The sequence below is a fragment of the Hylaeus volcanicus genome, chromosome 5 (genome assembly GCF_026283585.1).
Source record: "Hylaeus volcanicus isolate JK05 chromosome 5, UHH_iyHylVolc1.0_haploid, whole genome shotgun sequence".
NCBI classification, from domain to species: domain Eukaryota; kingdom Metazoa; phylum Arthropoda; class Insecta; order Hymenoptera; family Colletidae; genus Hylaeus; species Hylaeus volcanicus.
The window spans coordinates 6,192,359-6,209,811 of NC_071980.1; the positions used below are offsets into that span (position 1 = coordinate 6,192,359).

General features: G+C 35.1%; 3 protein-coding genes across 5 annotated transcripts in view; 1 reads left to right on the forward strand and 2 right to left on the reverse strand.

Annotated features, from left to right (window-relative positions):
- Positions 1 to 124: 124 nt before the first annotated feature.
- On the reverse strand, positions 125 to 6,967 carry LOC128876206 (alsin). Its single transcript, XM_054122380.1, has 14 exons — positions 6,135 to 6,967; positions 4,702 to 6,030; positions 4,067 to 4,633; positions 3,616 to 3,985; positions 3,339 to 3,540; positions 2,867 to 3,047; positions 2,628 to 2,794; positions 2,438 to 2,547; positions 2,147 to 2,358; positions 1,519 to 2,079; positions 1,248 to 1,424; positions 1,011 to 1,179; positions 762 to 944; positions 125 to 694 (listed from the first exon to the last, which is right to left on the reverse strand). Exons 1-14 carry the CDS (start codon positions 6,473 to 6,475, stop codon positions 647 to 649), a joined length of 4,617 nt encoding a protein of 1,538 aa, XP_053978355.1. The 5' UTR covers positions 6,476 to 6,967; the 3' UTR covers positions 125 to 646.
- A 186-nt stretch (positions 6,968 to 7,153) lies between these two features.
- On the forward strand, positions 7,154 to 9,604 carry LOC128876209 (dnaJ homolog shv). 2 transcript variants are annotated; one of them, XR_008456967.1, is made up of 5 exons: positions 7,154 to 7,313; positions 7,592 to 7,976; positions 8,036 to 8,591; positions 8,683 to 8,903; positions 9,380 to 9,604. XR_008456967.1 is itself a non-coding variant. In XM_054122383.1 (4 exons), the coding sequence occupies exons 1-4, from the start codon at positions 7,219 to 7,221 to the stop codon at positions 8,745 to 8,747; spliced, it is 1,101 nt and encodes a 366-aa protein (XP_053978358.1). In that variant the 5' UTR covers positions 7,154 to 7,218; the 3' UTR covers positions 8,748 to 9,604. The 2 variants fall into 2 exon arrangements, 1 of the variants encoding a protein (XP_053978358.1); XM_054122383.1 differs by having other exon boundaries at positions 8,683 to 9,604.
- The window catches only part of LOC128876207 (uncharacterized), a 9,940-nt gene continuing 2,000 nt past the window's right edge, over positions 9,514 to 17,453 (reverse strand). The window contains exons 2-6 of one of the 2 annotated variants that reach the window (XM_054122382.1): positions 16,918 to 17,058; positions 15,975 to 16,132; positions 12,983 to 13,199; positions 12,153 to 12,450; positions 9,514 to 11,730 (exon numbers count right to left, since the gene is read on the reverse strand). In XM_054122382.1, coding sequence (XP_053978357.1) covers positions 10,215 to 11,730; positions 12,153 to 12,450; positions 12,983 to 13,199; positions 15,975 to 16,001 — 2,058 coding nt within the window. In that variant the 5' untranslated portion in view covers positions 16,002 to 16,132; positions 16,918 to 17,058 and the 3' untranslated portion in view covers positions 9,514 to 10,214. Of the gene's footprint in view, positions 11,731 to 12,152; positions 12,451 to 12,982; positions 13,200 to 15,974; positions 16,133 to 16,917 lie in introns of both variants that reach the window. The other variant, XM_054122381.1, reaches the window with a different exon arrangement.

Below are 17,453 nucleotides of genomic sequence, written 5' to 3' on the forward strand. Positions count from 1 at the left end.
TTGGTATCAGGAGCACATGATGTGTGAAGAGGTGGCACGGTTGCGCCCCCTATGCGCATGAATGTGAGATTAGAATTTGATGTTTAAAACTATCTACATTAAAATGTTAAGTTCACGATTTATTATCGAAATCTTTTTATTTCTTGAAAATAATGTATAAACATATATGTACAAAGAATTACTATAAATAAATTTTCAAGTTTTTGATCTTTGAATTATGTTCAAAATACAGTAGAACGCAACAAATGGTGGAATGAAATGACTGTACCACCAAGTTAAATGTATATACACTGCACATTTGCACTTTTGTATAATTATATAACATATAATATCATTACTTACACTATCATGAATTATCGATGTAATATGTAATTTAATTCATACTATAAATATATTGATATTAATTATAATAAATACGTCTAATCACGTTTAACAGATATAAATATATATTTTATATATATTTAACAGATCTTAACATGTGTAAATTATATTACTCTTACTTAAATGATATTAGAATTTGAAATAACTTTTTCTAACAGCTGAATGTTATCTTCGTGCTTTTAAAATTTATTATAATGAGAGCTATTGGATTTTATTCCTTCGTTCATATTTATATAGATTTACAAACATACAAGATTTTTAGCTTTCAATCGACGACGTTAATTTTCTCTTGCAGTATTTGATAGTAACACGCCTGGAAGAAATACATACTTCCTAATCTTCTGACATTTACATCGTTTTTAGTAAGAACAATATCTGACCTTGAGCGTGGTGAACATAATTCCAAGTTCTCCGTTTTGTAAATAAGGTTCCATAAAGTCTTCTATGAAATGTATTTCACTGCCTAGTTGTAACACACTGGCGCGAACGACGACAAAGCAAAAAACCGGGAATAGTTCGTCCATTGTCCATAAGTATGCAGAACCCAATTGTTTTTGAACTGTCTAATATAAACAAAATATAACGGTTTAATAGTAAGATCAGAAATACATGATAGAAATATAGCTTACTTGAGTCATTTGTTCAAATGTATTTCTGACAACTAGCAACTTTTCTAATGGAGAAAACGTGGTTTTCAACTGTTGCAATGTTTCTATCGCATCAGTGAAATACGGTTCGCTTTTATACTGCAATCCGTGTTCACTTAAATTCAGTACACTTGCATTTTTCCAAAATTTCCTGTAATTTCACCAATTAGTTATATACGAATGTAACAATTCCTGCTTTCGATTAGCAACATTACTCACTGATCGATATCCAAAAAAGCCATTAACGTTATATCGGGTTGCTTATTCCATTTCATTAATCTCTCCCAATAAGCGTCGTCTTCCTTCTTATTATGCAGAGCATATAGTACAAAAAGTGCTGAGTGCACACGAGGCAATAATATTGGATAGAGTATTCCAGCAGCACTTATAACTTGACTAACGAAAAATTATTAAGAACCAAACAATTATAATGATAAATAAACAATGGTGTACAAGACAAATACGAAGTTAATTATAACCTAAGGCGCACCTTTCTTCTTCATTTTCTGCTTCCAATACATACTCTTTCCCGCCTCGTGGTAATTCCGGAAACAATAGAGTAACTATTTCATATATTCTCGAGGTAATACTATGAAGTTCAGATACAGCATGACTAAGTAGCAAAGGATGAACTCTTACGCCACCATAAGTAGCTGTATATACAGCAGCAGCTTCTGTCAAAAGACAGCCTAATGGATGATGTGGACTTTCAAAAGCTTTAATTAAATATTTATGAACTTCGCTATAGCTATCAATAGTAAGCTTTTCTTTCCCATAGGAAGGAATTTTATCCAACTCATCTGTGCCTTCGTTGTCTTTTTCTTTATTATTAAAAGAATTCGTTAAAAGGTTTTTTCGCTGTGATGTCTTTTGACGAGATTTAGTCAATATGCTGGCAACATTTTGCCACGCGCGTTGTGTTTCAAGAGTCTTATCATTTGCACTACTTGTAGTCTTCGAATCTGGCTCAAGAACACCAAGTTGTTGATAGCATTGTTTAAATATGGCTTTCCATTTTTGATCCGGCGATACGCATAGCTTTCCAAAAGATCTATACCAAGTGAAGAAAAATTATCTAAATATAAACGTCAAGCAATATTAATCGACAAATTACCTACAATGGTTTCGAAGTAGATTGCACGTTTCCACAAGCCTTATTCATATGCAGCGTCGCAATAACTTTTACTCCCTCGTTCCATACCCCATTCATATTGCCTTCTAATCGATCACCACTTCGGAATGTTAATGTACCTTTTCCATTAAAAATTCCAGCTGATTTAAATTCACCCTCATAATGAGTACCATCCTCAAACACCATGACTCCATGACCCTTTAATTAAATGCAACGTTAACTTTGATTTTTTTTATAACGCACATTACGAAAACTAGGAAAATATTTAACTATCTACCGTTAAAACATCTTGCATAAAAACCCCTTCGTAGTAAATACCATCTAAAGTCACAATTAAACCACATCCATGTTTCATACCATTACTCCAAGATCCTAAATATTTTTCACCTATAATTATACATTATTTAATAATTATCATCTCTTAATAGATTCTTAATTTTCCTGTAATACTGATCATGTAACAATACCTGTCATAATGTCATCCATAATTCCATAGCCCTGTTTCACACCTGCTGCCCATTCTCCGATATAAACAGATGCAACGGATGCCATAAAATGACCTTCTTTTTTAACACCATGGCCATGTGGCAATCCGTCTTTAAAGTATCCTTCATAAAAGTCTCCATTGTTATATCTAAAATGAATACAGTTATTTAATATATCTGTTAATAATATCTATTTAATAGTATTCATTTAAAAAACTGACTTCATTGTTCCATATCCATTTTGGTGACCATCTTTCCATTGTCCTTCGTACACTCCTTGTGACGGAATTTCCATTTTACCGTTACCATGAATAACGCCTTTATGAAACTGTCCTGTATACATACGACCATCAGACCATTCTAATTTTCCGGAACCATGAGGCTTGCCATTAAGCCATCGACCTGTACATTATAATGGGTACTCAAACTAAGAGACATACAACTTTTCTTATATACGAGATATGTAATTCGTAATACAGCCGAAAAAAAAATGTTTGCTAATGGTTAAATCTGCTACCTAGCTCATTTTTAAACTTGATACGAAATTTTTATATCTAAATTTTCACAACATTAAATGTGCAAAAGAAAGTATTATATTTGTTTTACCTTTATTATTTGCATTATAATTATTTTAAAGTGTAAAAAACAAAAAAAATTCATGATACACAATACTGTCATCAATGACTTACGAACCAGTGTACTTTGCATCTTTGAAAACACTGTGCTTTGTGAAAGAGAAGGAGCTAGAACGTACTATTGGAGGTACATGTCCAATAACCCTTTGTAGGCTACATTTTATAGCATTTTGTAAAGCGTGTAACCATTCATTACGTTCAGAAGGTGTTGGAGTATATAATATAAACGTATCTTCTGGTGCTACTACTGACATAGCATTCTGAAATATACATGCACAAGAAATTATGCTATAACTTGCATTAGTTTGATTGTTATACAATTTTATTTAACATACTTGGGCTGTTTCGGAATCTGGTAAAATTTCTACCCAGAGAGTTTGAAGTGGGTGAACTATATGGGAAGTTCCAGTAACATGAATAAATATATCGGTTAATAAAACAAACCAATGTGTAGAAAACCTTCCAGAATTAAGAATTGATATAGGATGCGTTCGTGATTCTCTTATAAGTCTTCTGTTAGGAGATCTCAATAATTCTCCCAACTTCCCAGAACTTTCCCAAAATAGCTTAGTCGTTTCAGCCTCTTTCTGTCGCTTCTCTTGTATTTCACATATTTGTTCCCATTTTATTAGAGCTTCTTGCAATCGTTCTACACCCATTTTTATATTGTTGCACTTTATCAAATTTAAAATCATGCTTTTATATCTATGTAAACATGTAATCCATTATTTCATAAACCAAGAAATAATGGTCTTATATATTAAATTTATGTTTATAAATAGGTACCTATTTAACTTGCGCAGTGGATGCTGCAATGCCATAGTGATAATAATTTCATTAGTAACTTTCTTGGTTTCATTACTTCTTAATTTGTTTGAAAATAAATTTGTTATAATTTGAGGTACTTCAATTATTTTTGCAATGTATGTAGATCCACTCAGAGAAATGACATCACATATTGCATTTAAATAGTACTTGTACACAGTAATATATTCCTCAACATTAGCAATCACTGTTACTTCGTATGCTTCACCCATATGATTGAAATAGTCCCATAAGCTAACAACATTCAATGCACTAAAACTTAATAACTCTGTATAACATCGACACAATGTTTCATAAACATTTGATTCTTGCATAGCCCCACCCTTTTTTTGGAATGGTTTAATTAAATGTTGATAAACGATCAATAGTTCTTCCAAAAAGACTTGATCGTTTACTAAGTCTTCAGAAATATTTATTTCAGGTTCATTTATCACAGAACAACAACTATATTCACCAGAACTAAAAATTTGTCGTGAACTGTATTCACTGCTTGTCTCAATGTCAAGATAGAACATTTCTCCAGCCTTACTGAAACCATAATAAAAATTCCTTCCTCAGTAAAAACAATGATGCTGTTACCGTAGTAAGTTACTTACCTAGAACGCCCAATAAAGTATAAACCATGATGCATCATGATTAAACTATGAAAAGTACCAGCTGCGATATCTTTGCCCCTCTCATTTGGATATAATTTTGTAGTAAACAATTGAGGTGCACTTTGATATGCAATTGTTTCCAATGTCACCTGTTTATGATTGTTTCTTCCCCAGGCAAAGACCCTGCCATCTAATGTTAAGGCAAGGATATGAAACGCGCCACAAGAAACTTTTCTAAGTCCAGTATTACTAAGTTTTGCTACTAAAATAGGTCGTGAACGTATAATAATATCTCCTGTTCCTAATTGTCCATACTGCACATCACCCCATGTCCACAGTTCAGTAGACAAAATATTGCTGCCAGTGCGCGTTAATGTATTAATTCTTTCATTTAAACCTTGCTGAGATAGTTCATGTTCCGAAGAGCCAGTACTTGATGACCATGGGAATTCTTCACAGCGTAAACTTAATGCCAAACTGGTGGTACTAGGTTTTAACCATTCTTCTCCTTGTTCCTCTGGATGTTCATTACTATCATCTTTAAATTCATTGGTGTCCGAGCTTCCACTCATGTGTCTAGATAATGTAACAACTTTACCTCCCACATTTTTTACTCCTTCATACACCAAATTAGCTACATTGGATACATTTTGCTTGATTAATCTACTTGGTTTTTCAACATTTTCCAAAGGTATGTCTTCTTTAACACTTCCATAAGATGACACCCAGGACAATTGCCTCGTTAAGAACTGTTTTGCTGCTTCTGTGTTTATAAAAATAACATTCTTTTTTTCTTCTTTATCAGAATCTGTAGGATTAAAAGCATATTCATCTTCATTTCCACTTATTTTAGGAGCTTCCTCTCTTTTAACAACTTTCACAGATGAAATAGTGTCACGCTCTTTACTAGCAATAGATAAAGCACTAATGGAAGTGGTTGAGTGATCTTCGCTGAATTGTTGCACATGAAGTCCAGTTGGACAAGTATCTGATGATGTCAAACTCGTAGGACTTAATAGTACCGTATCGAGACACTGAGGACACGAATTAACAAAAACTTCTTCCTCTAATTCATTCTCGCTATCTGTATCATCTTTCATAGATTTTGTTGTTTTTCTTACAGCAACTACATTAAAATTAAAACCACATGAAACAGTAAACACAGTTCTGCCTTCAAAAAACTTCACTTTCTTAGGCTCTATGCTATTGATGTCTATTTGCGATTGATTTCCACTAGCCCAGAGTTGTCCATGTTCTGTCACAAATAGTGCTGCTTGGTCACTGACTGCTATTGATTTCACTTTAAGAACTTCGCTTTCCTGCTTATATCTGTAATAACATGATTTGTTATAATAAGTAACAACTTATAGCAAAAGTACAGAATGCAAGATTTAAAAGTTAACATAAAAGACAAGTAACAATTTTGAACATACCCATGGCTACAATATTTGACTTCATCTTTTAGAATTATTGTATCCACTATACTCATATCTTCAGGATTTATTTTTAAAACGTGTCCGTTATTATCTACAATAAATAAATGCTCCGAATTGGATGCTATGTCAACCACATCAAATTGAGCCCTTTTGAAAATTAATGATAAAGGAGAACCCTCCAGGAACGATACCTCTCCATGATATAGATTGTTACAGGTAGTTGCTACGAAAATATGATCTTTAACAGTAACCAATCTGCAAATGATGCCGTTCGGCTTGTCGCCAAAAGTGTATGACAATTTATCAACACCCTTCCATAAATGCATATGTTTCTCCATTTTGAGAAATGCTTGAGAGATAAATTAGTTTACATAACCTATAAATATTTTATAAGACAGTAATTTTAGCAAAGAACGCTTTCGTCATGTGATTTGTGATTGAATTTCTTTCAGTGAACTTTTTTGTAAGAGAACTCGAAGGAATTTACATACTGACATGTTTAAACTAATGATTTATTAATTACAGTCTCAATTGCCTTTTCGTCAACAACTATCACTTGTCACTAACCATCACTGACTATCTACCACAAACTAGCAATTGACGTACTATCTGTGTCAGTGAAACTGTGACTGCGGTGACTGTCGTACGATTAGTGGACCAGGGTCCAGGGGAAGGGGAGCCAAGCTCACGTATTATAGGATATATGTAGATTGAAAACATTGAACCAGGAGGGCCAATGATCTGGATTTTAGCGCTGTTGCCACGTCTCACAGCACGGCTAATACTAGACTCGCTTGTTTAGTACTAGACAGTGATAAGCAATACCCTAGGCTTCGAATAAAACTGAAGTTTGCCCATATGTTTGTCTCATTTCCTCTTTTGAACATTTTCCACAGGAGGAAGCGAGACAAACACATCGGCAAACTTCAGATTTATTCGAAGCCTAGATGCTCTCATAGCATAAATTACTGTCCCTTTTATCGTTACATACAAACTTGCCTGAAAGTTCGTTTTTCGCTTATCAGAACGGGATAAATTGAATTCGTTGCACCAATCAGGAGCACCCACGAATTAAGCATCGATGTTTGTTGTACCGTCTGCTAGGATGGCAGCGATAAAATTAATTTTGTCTTTGTTCATAAATTTAACAGTATATGTTGTTCTAACTGTAGCAGGGTAAGTAAAAAGCTATTCATTTTTGTACAATTTATTTATCAGATAACGTAACGAACAGTTATTTTGCAATAACTTTATAACCTCTTGTTTTATGAACCATTCATTTGTCAGACTGGTACCTTCCCTTTATTTATTATTTAAATAACGTTTCGTCGTGATAACATGTGTTATAAAAGCAAACAGTATTTCCTTTGAATCACTTAAGACTTTATATCTTCAATTTGGATTGTTTATTAATTTGTAGTTAATCATAAACAACACATACAATGTCCTTGCAGAAGAGACTTTTATGCCATCTTAGGCATACCGCCAACAGCAAGTCAGCATGCAATAAAAAAGGCATACAGAAAACTGGCAAAAGAATTGCATCCTGATAAAAATAAAGATGATCCAAGTGCTTCGCAGAAATTCCAAGATTTAGGTGCAGCCTACGAAGTTCTCTCAGATAACGAAAAAAGAGAAATGTATGATAGATGTGGAGAAGACTGTTTAAAGAGAGATGGTATGATGAACAATGCCGATCCTTTTGCTAGTTTCTTTGGAGATTTTAGTTTTCATTTTGGTGGAGAGACCCAGCAACAACATGAAACACCTAAAGGTGCCAATATCATAATGGATCTAATGGTTACATTAGAAGAGTTGTATAGTGGAAACTTTATAGAGGTAAGATTTCGTGATTAATTAAAGTAGTAAGCAGAATTTGAATTCTATGTTTCTTCCAGATCACAAGAAACAAACCAGTTATGAAGGCAGCTAAAGGAACAAGGAAATGTAATTGTAGACAAGAATTAGTTACTCGCAATTTGGGAAATGGAAGATTTCAAATGACCCAGCAAGCAGTATGCTCAGAATGTCCAAATGTTAAATTTGTTACTGAAGAACGAGTGTTAGAGGTTGAAGTGGAACCTGGTATGGTAGATGGACAAGAAACCAAATTTACCGCAGAAGGTGAACCGCATTTGGATGGAGATCCTGGAGATCTAATTTTGAAAATACGAACGCAGCCACATCCAGTTTTTGAAAGAATTGGCGATGACCTCTATACAAATGTTACTATATCTATGCAGGATGCCTTGATAGGCTTTAAAATGGACATAGAACACTTAGATGGCCACAAGGTATCCATTCAGAGGGACAAGGTCACCAAACCAGGAGCTCGTATTCGGAAAAAAGGAGAAGGAATGCCTAACTATGACAATAATAATCTTCATGGCACTTTATATATCACATTTGATGTTGCATTCCCTGATACAGAATTCACAAGTACACAAAAAGAAGGTAAACTGCTTCTATATTATTATTATTATTATTAATTTATGCAATTATTTAAACTGTTAGAATATGTTCACACAATTTGTATCTGTTTCAGAAATAAAAAATCTACTTCAACAGAACTCTATAAATCGAATTTATAATGGAATAAGGGGAAACTAAGAACTTTAAGTGCAATGTATATATAAAGTGACACTAAAATGTGCGTATAATTGAAGTGCATGTGCTGATGACTTTGTGTGTTTCTATACCAAGTGGTGTTTTTGCTTCCTTAAAAATACCATGGATACCAACTGTGACGTGGTAGCCATTTGTTAGGTCAGTTATATTGAATACTTGTAGCATGACATAATAACCACCACGTATACGCATACTTCCTGTTTGATTATAAAAGGACTGGTCAAGTATGTCATTGTCAATTACGGTGGTACCACGTTAAGTTATCATCGAATCAAATTCGCCGTTCCGCCTCGAGGTATAAGTATTTTTGTTATTGGTCGCACTGTTCACATTAAAAGTCTACCGCGTGACAAAGAGCGTCAAGGAGAAACATTAGAGTGACGAGAGCGAATAACAACTGGTATGCATTGGCGTAACTGTGAAATATCATACCGATTAAACAACTACTTAAGTTTCCCATGACCGTGATTTTGTGATATCTTACTACTATGTATTGGTGGTGGAGATCTCGCCTAGCCCTAGCTAGACACTCGGCAATTTAACATGGTACCACTATATTTATGTGGATGTCAGAAATGTTTGAGTACTTTATTTAACAAAATAAGTTATTTCAGGTTTAATATGCGTGAGTGATGCATGAATGTCTTATATGATCAGAAATTTTGCATTTAAAGAGTGGAAGGGACTTAACGACCATGTTTTGAAGTATCGGATTCCCTATTCAAATACAAATAATTAAGCGAAGTAATGTGTTACAATTTCCTTATCAATATTATTTACAGTAAAATTTACATCAGCCATTAGCATTAATAAATACTGTTCAATTATTTAATTTACAATTAGCATTTTTATTATAAAATTTTTGCGTTAAATTATACGTATTTTTGCTTGGCAGAAATTTATCCAACACCTTCGAATGTAATCTCCTTAAAAATTACAATTGAAGCACAATTCTTTCGTCGATTATAATGTAATTTGTTGTAACAAATTGTTAACTTTCGAGTAGTAACTCCTTTGTTACTTGTTCGTTTAAATGAGGCCTTCAATAACTTAAATATTATCATACACCTATTCTATTTACATCTGTTAATTTTGTTGATTTATATCCTAAATTTATATTATAAACTAATACAGAAACATCTTCCTATGTTTGAATTGTTTGAACATCAAACTTTGTTGTACTCTTTTATTTCGAGTAAATGGTCATTTGTATTTGGTAAAAATTATCATACATTTATCGTAACCATGACGATTGCATGTCCTTTAATATTTTGAAATTTAGTATTTTAAATATTAAATAAATATTAGTTTGATTTCATCGTTATGAAATACAAGAAGAAAACATTAACGTGTAATTATATTTGAAGAAACTCATACTTTTTCCATGCTATAAAGAAATTAGAGCCGTAGACAAAATAAAATTACGAAAGTTACCAAAACGTGTTAATTCTACAAGCAGTAGCAATATAACCTCATGTTGAACTCGTCAACACAGGCGCTCTGTTTTCCATACGCGTTTAATCTACTAACCGATCCCACCAATTTTTTAGTCTTATCCTCTCCTCTGTATCGCACCGTCCCCTCGAATATCGCGTCGCCAGGTTCCGTTTGAATTGTGATCGTATAATCAACGAGATCAAATTTATCACCCTTGTTTCGCCACGCTTTAACGGCTCTAATCTCCTTTAACTTGAGAGTCGCGCATTGCACGAATTTCTTTAACATCCTGTTCAATTCTGCGACCAGGAAATCTGCTTTATCCTGGTAACTCTCGTCGTTCAAAGGAACATCGTTGCTAGTATGACACATGCACCAGTGGCTGGCTATGCCTGCCATGCTACATGTACGATAATCAGGAATCGGCAGGAACCAGCTAATCCCGCGAGGTAAACTTTTCGCATCCGATAACATTTTTGAACGCTCCTTGAGGCGCGGTTCCTCCAAATGTTTCGACTCCAGTAGATCCAATAGGGTCTCGTGCAAGTCGAACGCTGTCGTCAAGCTCCGCGCATTCTTTCGAAGATTAGCCCAGGCCACTTGGTAGTTCTCCTTCCACCAGGTCGGCAACACAATGAACACAAACGGAAGGCTGTCCTCCATTCTGCCTTGATATGTCTCGCGGAAATCGCCCCATCTCATCCCGTGGTCGCTCATCACTATTAATGCCGTGTGGTTCAGCAACTGTTTGCTGGATAGATAAGAAACGAATTTATGGTAGGCGTCGTCGCCTAATTGCGGGTAGTTGAAAAAATCGTGCGTTAAACTGGCTTGCCAGAACATTGCGAAATATGGCACTTTGGCAAATTGCGAGGCCGTCTTTCGGGTATAGTCTAATAAATTCTCGAATGTTTTTCTGGTCCCCACGCAAAGATTTGCGTTCCACTTGTGCGTGTTGCCGATGTCCTTTTCCGACGCGATGCAAAACGGCCTCAAATAATAGTCGGTCGGCTGGACCCGGAAGCCAGGTTTCAAGTAGTTGAACGTTGTCATGGCGCAGGCGTCTTCGCCGAAAACAGTACGATAACCCGCCGCGCTGAAGTTCTTCCAGATGAACGGGCACTCGTCGAACGGTTTGTCTTTAGTCTGCCAACATGACTGGTGTAGCTCGTCATCGGACAGCCCGCTCAAAACAGGCACCAAGTTCGGGTACGTGTTGTCGGCTACTTTCGTGTAGCCCATCATTTCCACTGCTCCGAGCTTCCGCAGAGCTTCGACGGTTTTCGGCATCATTCGATGAAAATTCAGTCTCGAGACCGAGTCGAGGCCAACTATCAGCAAGCTCAGATGTTCGGACTTGAACCTGGCAGCTCTCGCCTTCTCGTATTTCTGTTCCAACGAACGAAAGCGAGGCAAAAACGCGTGGTAGTCCTTGTATATCACTTCGTTGTTTCGTGAACATTCGATTTTTACGAACTCGGCTCTGATGGTCGTCGCGTTCTGGAAAGTGGAGCAATCGTTGTCGTACCTGCAAATGAAAAATTCAAGGCATGGGAGATTTGAAACAACTTTTTCCTTAGCGAAAATAAATAAATTGTATCGAGGCTTCGTTAAGGAGATATTAACAGAAAACCCCGACCAATCAGAGCGCGCGTAGACCGTTGGAGCGGCCGCGATAGCGATGGCTACGCGCTATGCGACTGCATCATAGTTAGATATTTACCTTGATATTCTGTTTAAATGATGAAAACTATAATAGATTTCGATTCGAATCGAGAACGTCGTGGAGTCGGATTTGTTAATTACGATCACGCATTGAACTTTAACTGGAGGTTTGAGAAATCTGATATCCGATACCTTTATATAAAAGTGTTGAGTCGAAATTTTTGTAGCAATGATTGCTTCGAAAATTGTAGTTATTGTTACAGGAAAATAAGCAGTCTTACTGACGTAACGATATTGTCCTCGTCTTTCATTCGCCAGAAAGGACGCCAACAGCAGTCGATATCCTTCGTATTGTTGTAATAATGGTGTATAGCATCCGGATTTATGAACACTGCTGTGTTGTTCGAATCAACGAGAGGCAGCTGATCTCCCATCTCGCAAACGAAGGGTGCCTCCTTACGAATGAAACGTTTGATTGCTGGATCAAAAGGATCCATCGCTGGTATTCGGCAACCTTTGTTGCGCACTACGAAGCCAGAATTGGCCACGGGCGTGAAGAAAGGCTTGAAGTCCATGAAGTTCTCTAGAAACCATAGAAAACGTGTAAGATAGGGACTTTATTTTATGCTCGTTTTAATTTCATTTTAATAACGTGTTATTATTTATATTATGTTGATGCATAATTATCCGATGTTTCTTTTTCGTAATTTAAAACTTTTAAAACCTACTTTTAAATCCTTAAGACCTTCAACTACAAGTCATTGTATTCGTTTCGAATTTCTATCAGAATGTGTATTAGAAACTCTACTATTCTGTTTAAAAATAAAAAAAATAAAAAACAGAAGCGACCTTCGTAACTCCTCTATGCTTCCACTGATAAAAAAAAGTTATTGGTGCTACATTACGTGCCCCTTAAAATCAAACAACTCTTGTTCGACACATTGTTCTCTATCGCTCAAAAGTAAGCGAATTATTCAGGTCGCCTGTTTTAAATGCCTCGCCCTGTATTTATAAGAAGTTTCGTAGAACTTCGTTCCAATTTCGACGAAAATACTCGACTAGCTTCGAGCTGCTCGATTCAAAATTATTCGATACTGTAAATCGTTGAAGTGTACCTTGCGAGGTGTCGTTGACGATAGTTCCGAATCGCATCGCTCGAAATTGATCCGTAGCGTACGTGTTTATGATAATTAGGCACGTGAACAGGGAAATTAGAATGCCTATTAACCATCTTCGTACTCGGATTCGACTCTTGTATATCTGGCTGTCGAACTCGAAGTCGAGAATCCCACGCTCGTGGTCCACTGCCTTGTTGCCGCCACGGAACACTGCCTGCGTGCAAATATGTTTCTATTAGCGAATCAGTCGTTTCAATTTAACTCTTCTGAAAATCAACGATCTTATTTTACACGTGGACGTCCTGTAAGTTCCATCTAAAAAACGAAACTTCACCATCGTATCTTTTAAATTAATAGTATAAAAAGAAAATTCGTTCACGCCACAATGTAGAGTCCGCTGTATCCTACAATTTACACGTAAACAAATTTTTCGTATCGTCGATAGTTATTGAAATACGCGTCTGTCGCACTTCAGCGTGGACAAACGAATAATTTTGCGTTACCTTAGGGAGATTGATTTTGTGTGTACTTTGGTTATTTGAAAATGTGGTTCCTGAAGCATGCGAAGGGCCCCTGTACTCAGAGGTCATTCTGTGTTTTGTTGCACAAGGTGCAACCACTCGAACACTGCGCTCCACTTGTTTAAAACTCTTATTTTATATTTCTGATCAGAGTTCACAGTGTAACGAGACTGTGTTGCGTCAACGTTACTGTTTGTATGCTGCACTCGCGGACTGTTTATACAGTTGTTTAATGGTATTGCATTTGTATCTTCGAATAAATTTTTTTTTTTTTTTTTCTTTCAAAAATTACCCCCTCGGAATTAAAAAGAAACTTTAACCAACCTCCAACGGCAGGTTACATATCTGTCCAATGGACTCATGCTTTTACCGAAATTAGTCTTTCGCAAAGGGAAACAAATGTCGGGGGTTGAAAGGTAAAGTTCGCCCTAGCGCGTATCTGTGTCAAAGCGAGCGAAAGGTACCTTGTGTACACTAATATTGTAATGTACGAACAGCTTTATCTGTGTACATGGTTAACCCATTTGGAAGTAATGACTCAGTGTATGAATGTTTTAATACCTCATTTACTTAGTCGATGAAACGGCACGTGGGTCAATATACATAGAAATGTAAAAACGTTTTCTTCTGTTAAAATGATGTTTATAACGAGAGCGATCATAAAGCGACATGCTTCGCGTATTTGATTGTTCTTTTACATAATATAGATTAAACATTATCGAGCGGCCAATATTTCCGCCCACTAAGATAAAAAATATCAGCTACATACTAACCGCCGGTGAAGTCTCAATTAATTGTTCTCATATCGTCGATATTTCCAGAAAACGTGGTTCTGATTGTATCGCGTATATCGTCATTTCTTCTTTGCTTGAATAGACATGGAATAATCACGAATTGGTAAAAATTTCTCCTAATTACTTTGGCCGAAGTATTATAGATAAAATTATTCATTGGCAGTTTTTGGTCAAGTTTTGACGAATCGTTTGTCATTCCAGGTGAAACTAGACGACGAGTATGAAGAACTTCTCTATTCGATAAGAGGAATAACGATAATAGTGTTCCTGTTACCTTATCGATTAATCGATATTACTATTAGCAAATGGGAGGACTATTCGATACTAAGTGAGTAAATAAATGTTTCTGTTATATTATTATTATTATATTGTTATTTAGTTAACAAAACACATGTTTCTTCTTTCCACTAAGATCGTGGTAAATTGACCGTACATGGTAAATTATTAACCCTGTGGTGTGGCGCGCCGGAATTTCACTTTTGTCTTTATATCATAGACAATGTTAAAGATAGGGCCATGCAATTTACAATTGGTCTAAATTAATATGCGTTATTGTAAGAGAAATATATGGAAGAATCACATAATTGTACGTTTTGTTGAGCGCAAGACCAAACAATAAATGATGTAATATAATATATATATATATATTTTGTGTGTACTTTGGTTATTTGAAAATGTGGTTCCTGAAGCTTGCAAAGGGCCCCTGTACTCAGAGGTCATTCTGTGTTTTGTTGCACAAGGTGCAACCACTCGAACACTGCGCTCCACAGAGAATATATATATATATAGAATATATATAGAATATATATAGAATGTACATAGAATATACATAGAATATATATATATATATATATATATATATATATATATATATATATATTCTAAATTCTACATATATATATATATACATATATATGTAGAATTTAGAATAATTGATTCCTGAATCATCTTGAATGGATTTCAGGATTATAGTATATTATATATAATTTTAGAATTATACTATATACTAAAAGATGCCGATTTTATATCTAAATTGTTTAGAATCTAGTTGTTTAGACCCTGTATATTAGCTTTAGTATTATTATTCGTATCATGTATAGATAGTAATCTTTGACTAAAAATGTGGCTTTCTAGTAAAAAAATGTAGTATGTATCTGTGCAATCGATACTTTTTAAGTTACGCAGTTTGACTGCATCGATTATTATGCGTTATCGTGCCCGCGAAAATACTTGGAAGGATTAGATTGCTCCAAATCGATACTAAGTAGAACATTGATAGCACATTGATACCACACCAATACTAATTCGCAATAAGATCTCAGAAAATACCGCGCCCAAACACTAATTTCTTATTTGTATAACTCGTTACACGAAACATTGAAAAAATTAACACGTATTCGATCTTTATTATTCTTTACATTAGAAGCGATCAAAAGATTGCGTTTACAGAATACATTTTCCCGACTCTTTTAGGAACTAGAAATTGATACAATACATCGAGTGACGGAATATTTTGGGGGTACAAGAGTCAACTATTCGTTCCGTGATTTTCTACCCATTCGAGAAATCACATTATTGAATTACACCAAAGAAACAATATTTTCCACTTTGTTACGGAAAAACTATTGCACGACAGCGTGAAACGATTTATTTATTTTTCACGTATTTACATACCTTGTCTTGCAAGTGATTATCACGCATGCCGGTTCAACCTTTCTTCTTGGCAAACTTCGAATGATTAACAGGAGCATTCCGTACATTTTAGTACGTACATCGCTTAATATCGAGATCTTAACGCAGTTAGGTGGGGTCGTTATCGGTATTCCCATTAGCTGTATATAAAACATTATTTCGATGAAGATTAGAAAATAGAAATAACACTGGTTTACAAAATAAACAAATCTTTACGTATATACGATGCAACTAATTTTTTTGTCTTATGTATTAGGTTGTCCCAAAAGTTTCTTTCGCGAGTTGCGCTAAATTATTTTATGTGGTCGTGTTTATATAAATAGGCAATCTAATTTCATAGATATTCATGTCGTAACAGTGATAGAGCAAAATGAATCGTGCACAATTCGGTAATGTAACATAAAACATAAACTATTGTGCATGTATTACTTATTAATAAAGCGAAAGATACTTTTGAGACAATCTAATATTTTAGCCCGCTAAACTCGAAGATCGAAACGAAACAAATTTTGTACGGATAGAATTTCGTGATACGAGGTTTTGAATTTTTTTTCGATGTTTTTCTGAGGTACCTTCACATTTTAGGCTATATAATTTTGGCGTTAGTTAATCAGTAATTAACTAAGTAGTAATTTTAGCTATTTTTACGTTTTCTTAGCGCCAACTTTGTGTCGTGTTTCATCATTTCGTTTAATTGATCGAAAATTTACAAAATGTCTGTTGAGTCGTAAGTTTTGCATTGCTATCCTTACAAAATTTTTTCATTGCGGTTTTCGAGTTTACCAGGCCAACATACCTAAGAAAAAAAAAAAAAAAAATAAATAGTGCCATTGAACGTACATTTTGGCTGTAAACTAGTGTAATCGTAAACGATTCGTTGAATTAATTTTTAAAATAAAATAGAAAAGAAAATCTCTCGACTTACCGGTGAATTTTTTCGGTTCTATTCCCCTCGCTTTCATAGCCAACTATCTAACCGGATACTATCTACCGTTCTTCTTCGTATTTCTAGCGGATTTGAGAATTGCAACGTCTCTCGCGCGATTCGTCGATTATTCGAAGGTCGCTTTAATCAGAAAATCCCCGTGTTACCGCTGTATTTGAGACTTTTTCGTTGGGGTTTAAAAGTGCCAGTCCATCGGTTCGTGCGCTCTCGGATTTTTCAATGTTTGTCTTTAAAGACATTGTTCATCGAGGTTGTATCGGAATCGGAATTTTTACTCTTATGAACTTCGTAATTATTGTATTTTTCCATACGGAATTAGCCAAGCATAATACAGTGGAGTACTCAACATCCAAACTCCCGTTATTCGAATACCCCGAACGTTCTATTATCTGGATCCGCTGTTGTCCAAAATGTGTTAAAAAGAAAGTTCTGAATTAATAAATAAATGAAGAAAGATAAGTTTTCAACCTTCTATTTGAACAAATTAAAAATTTAATACAAAACAAACGATCCGT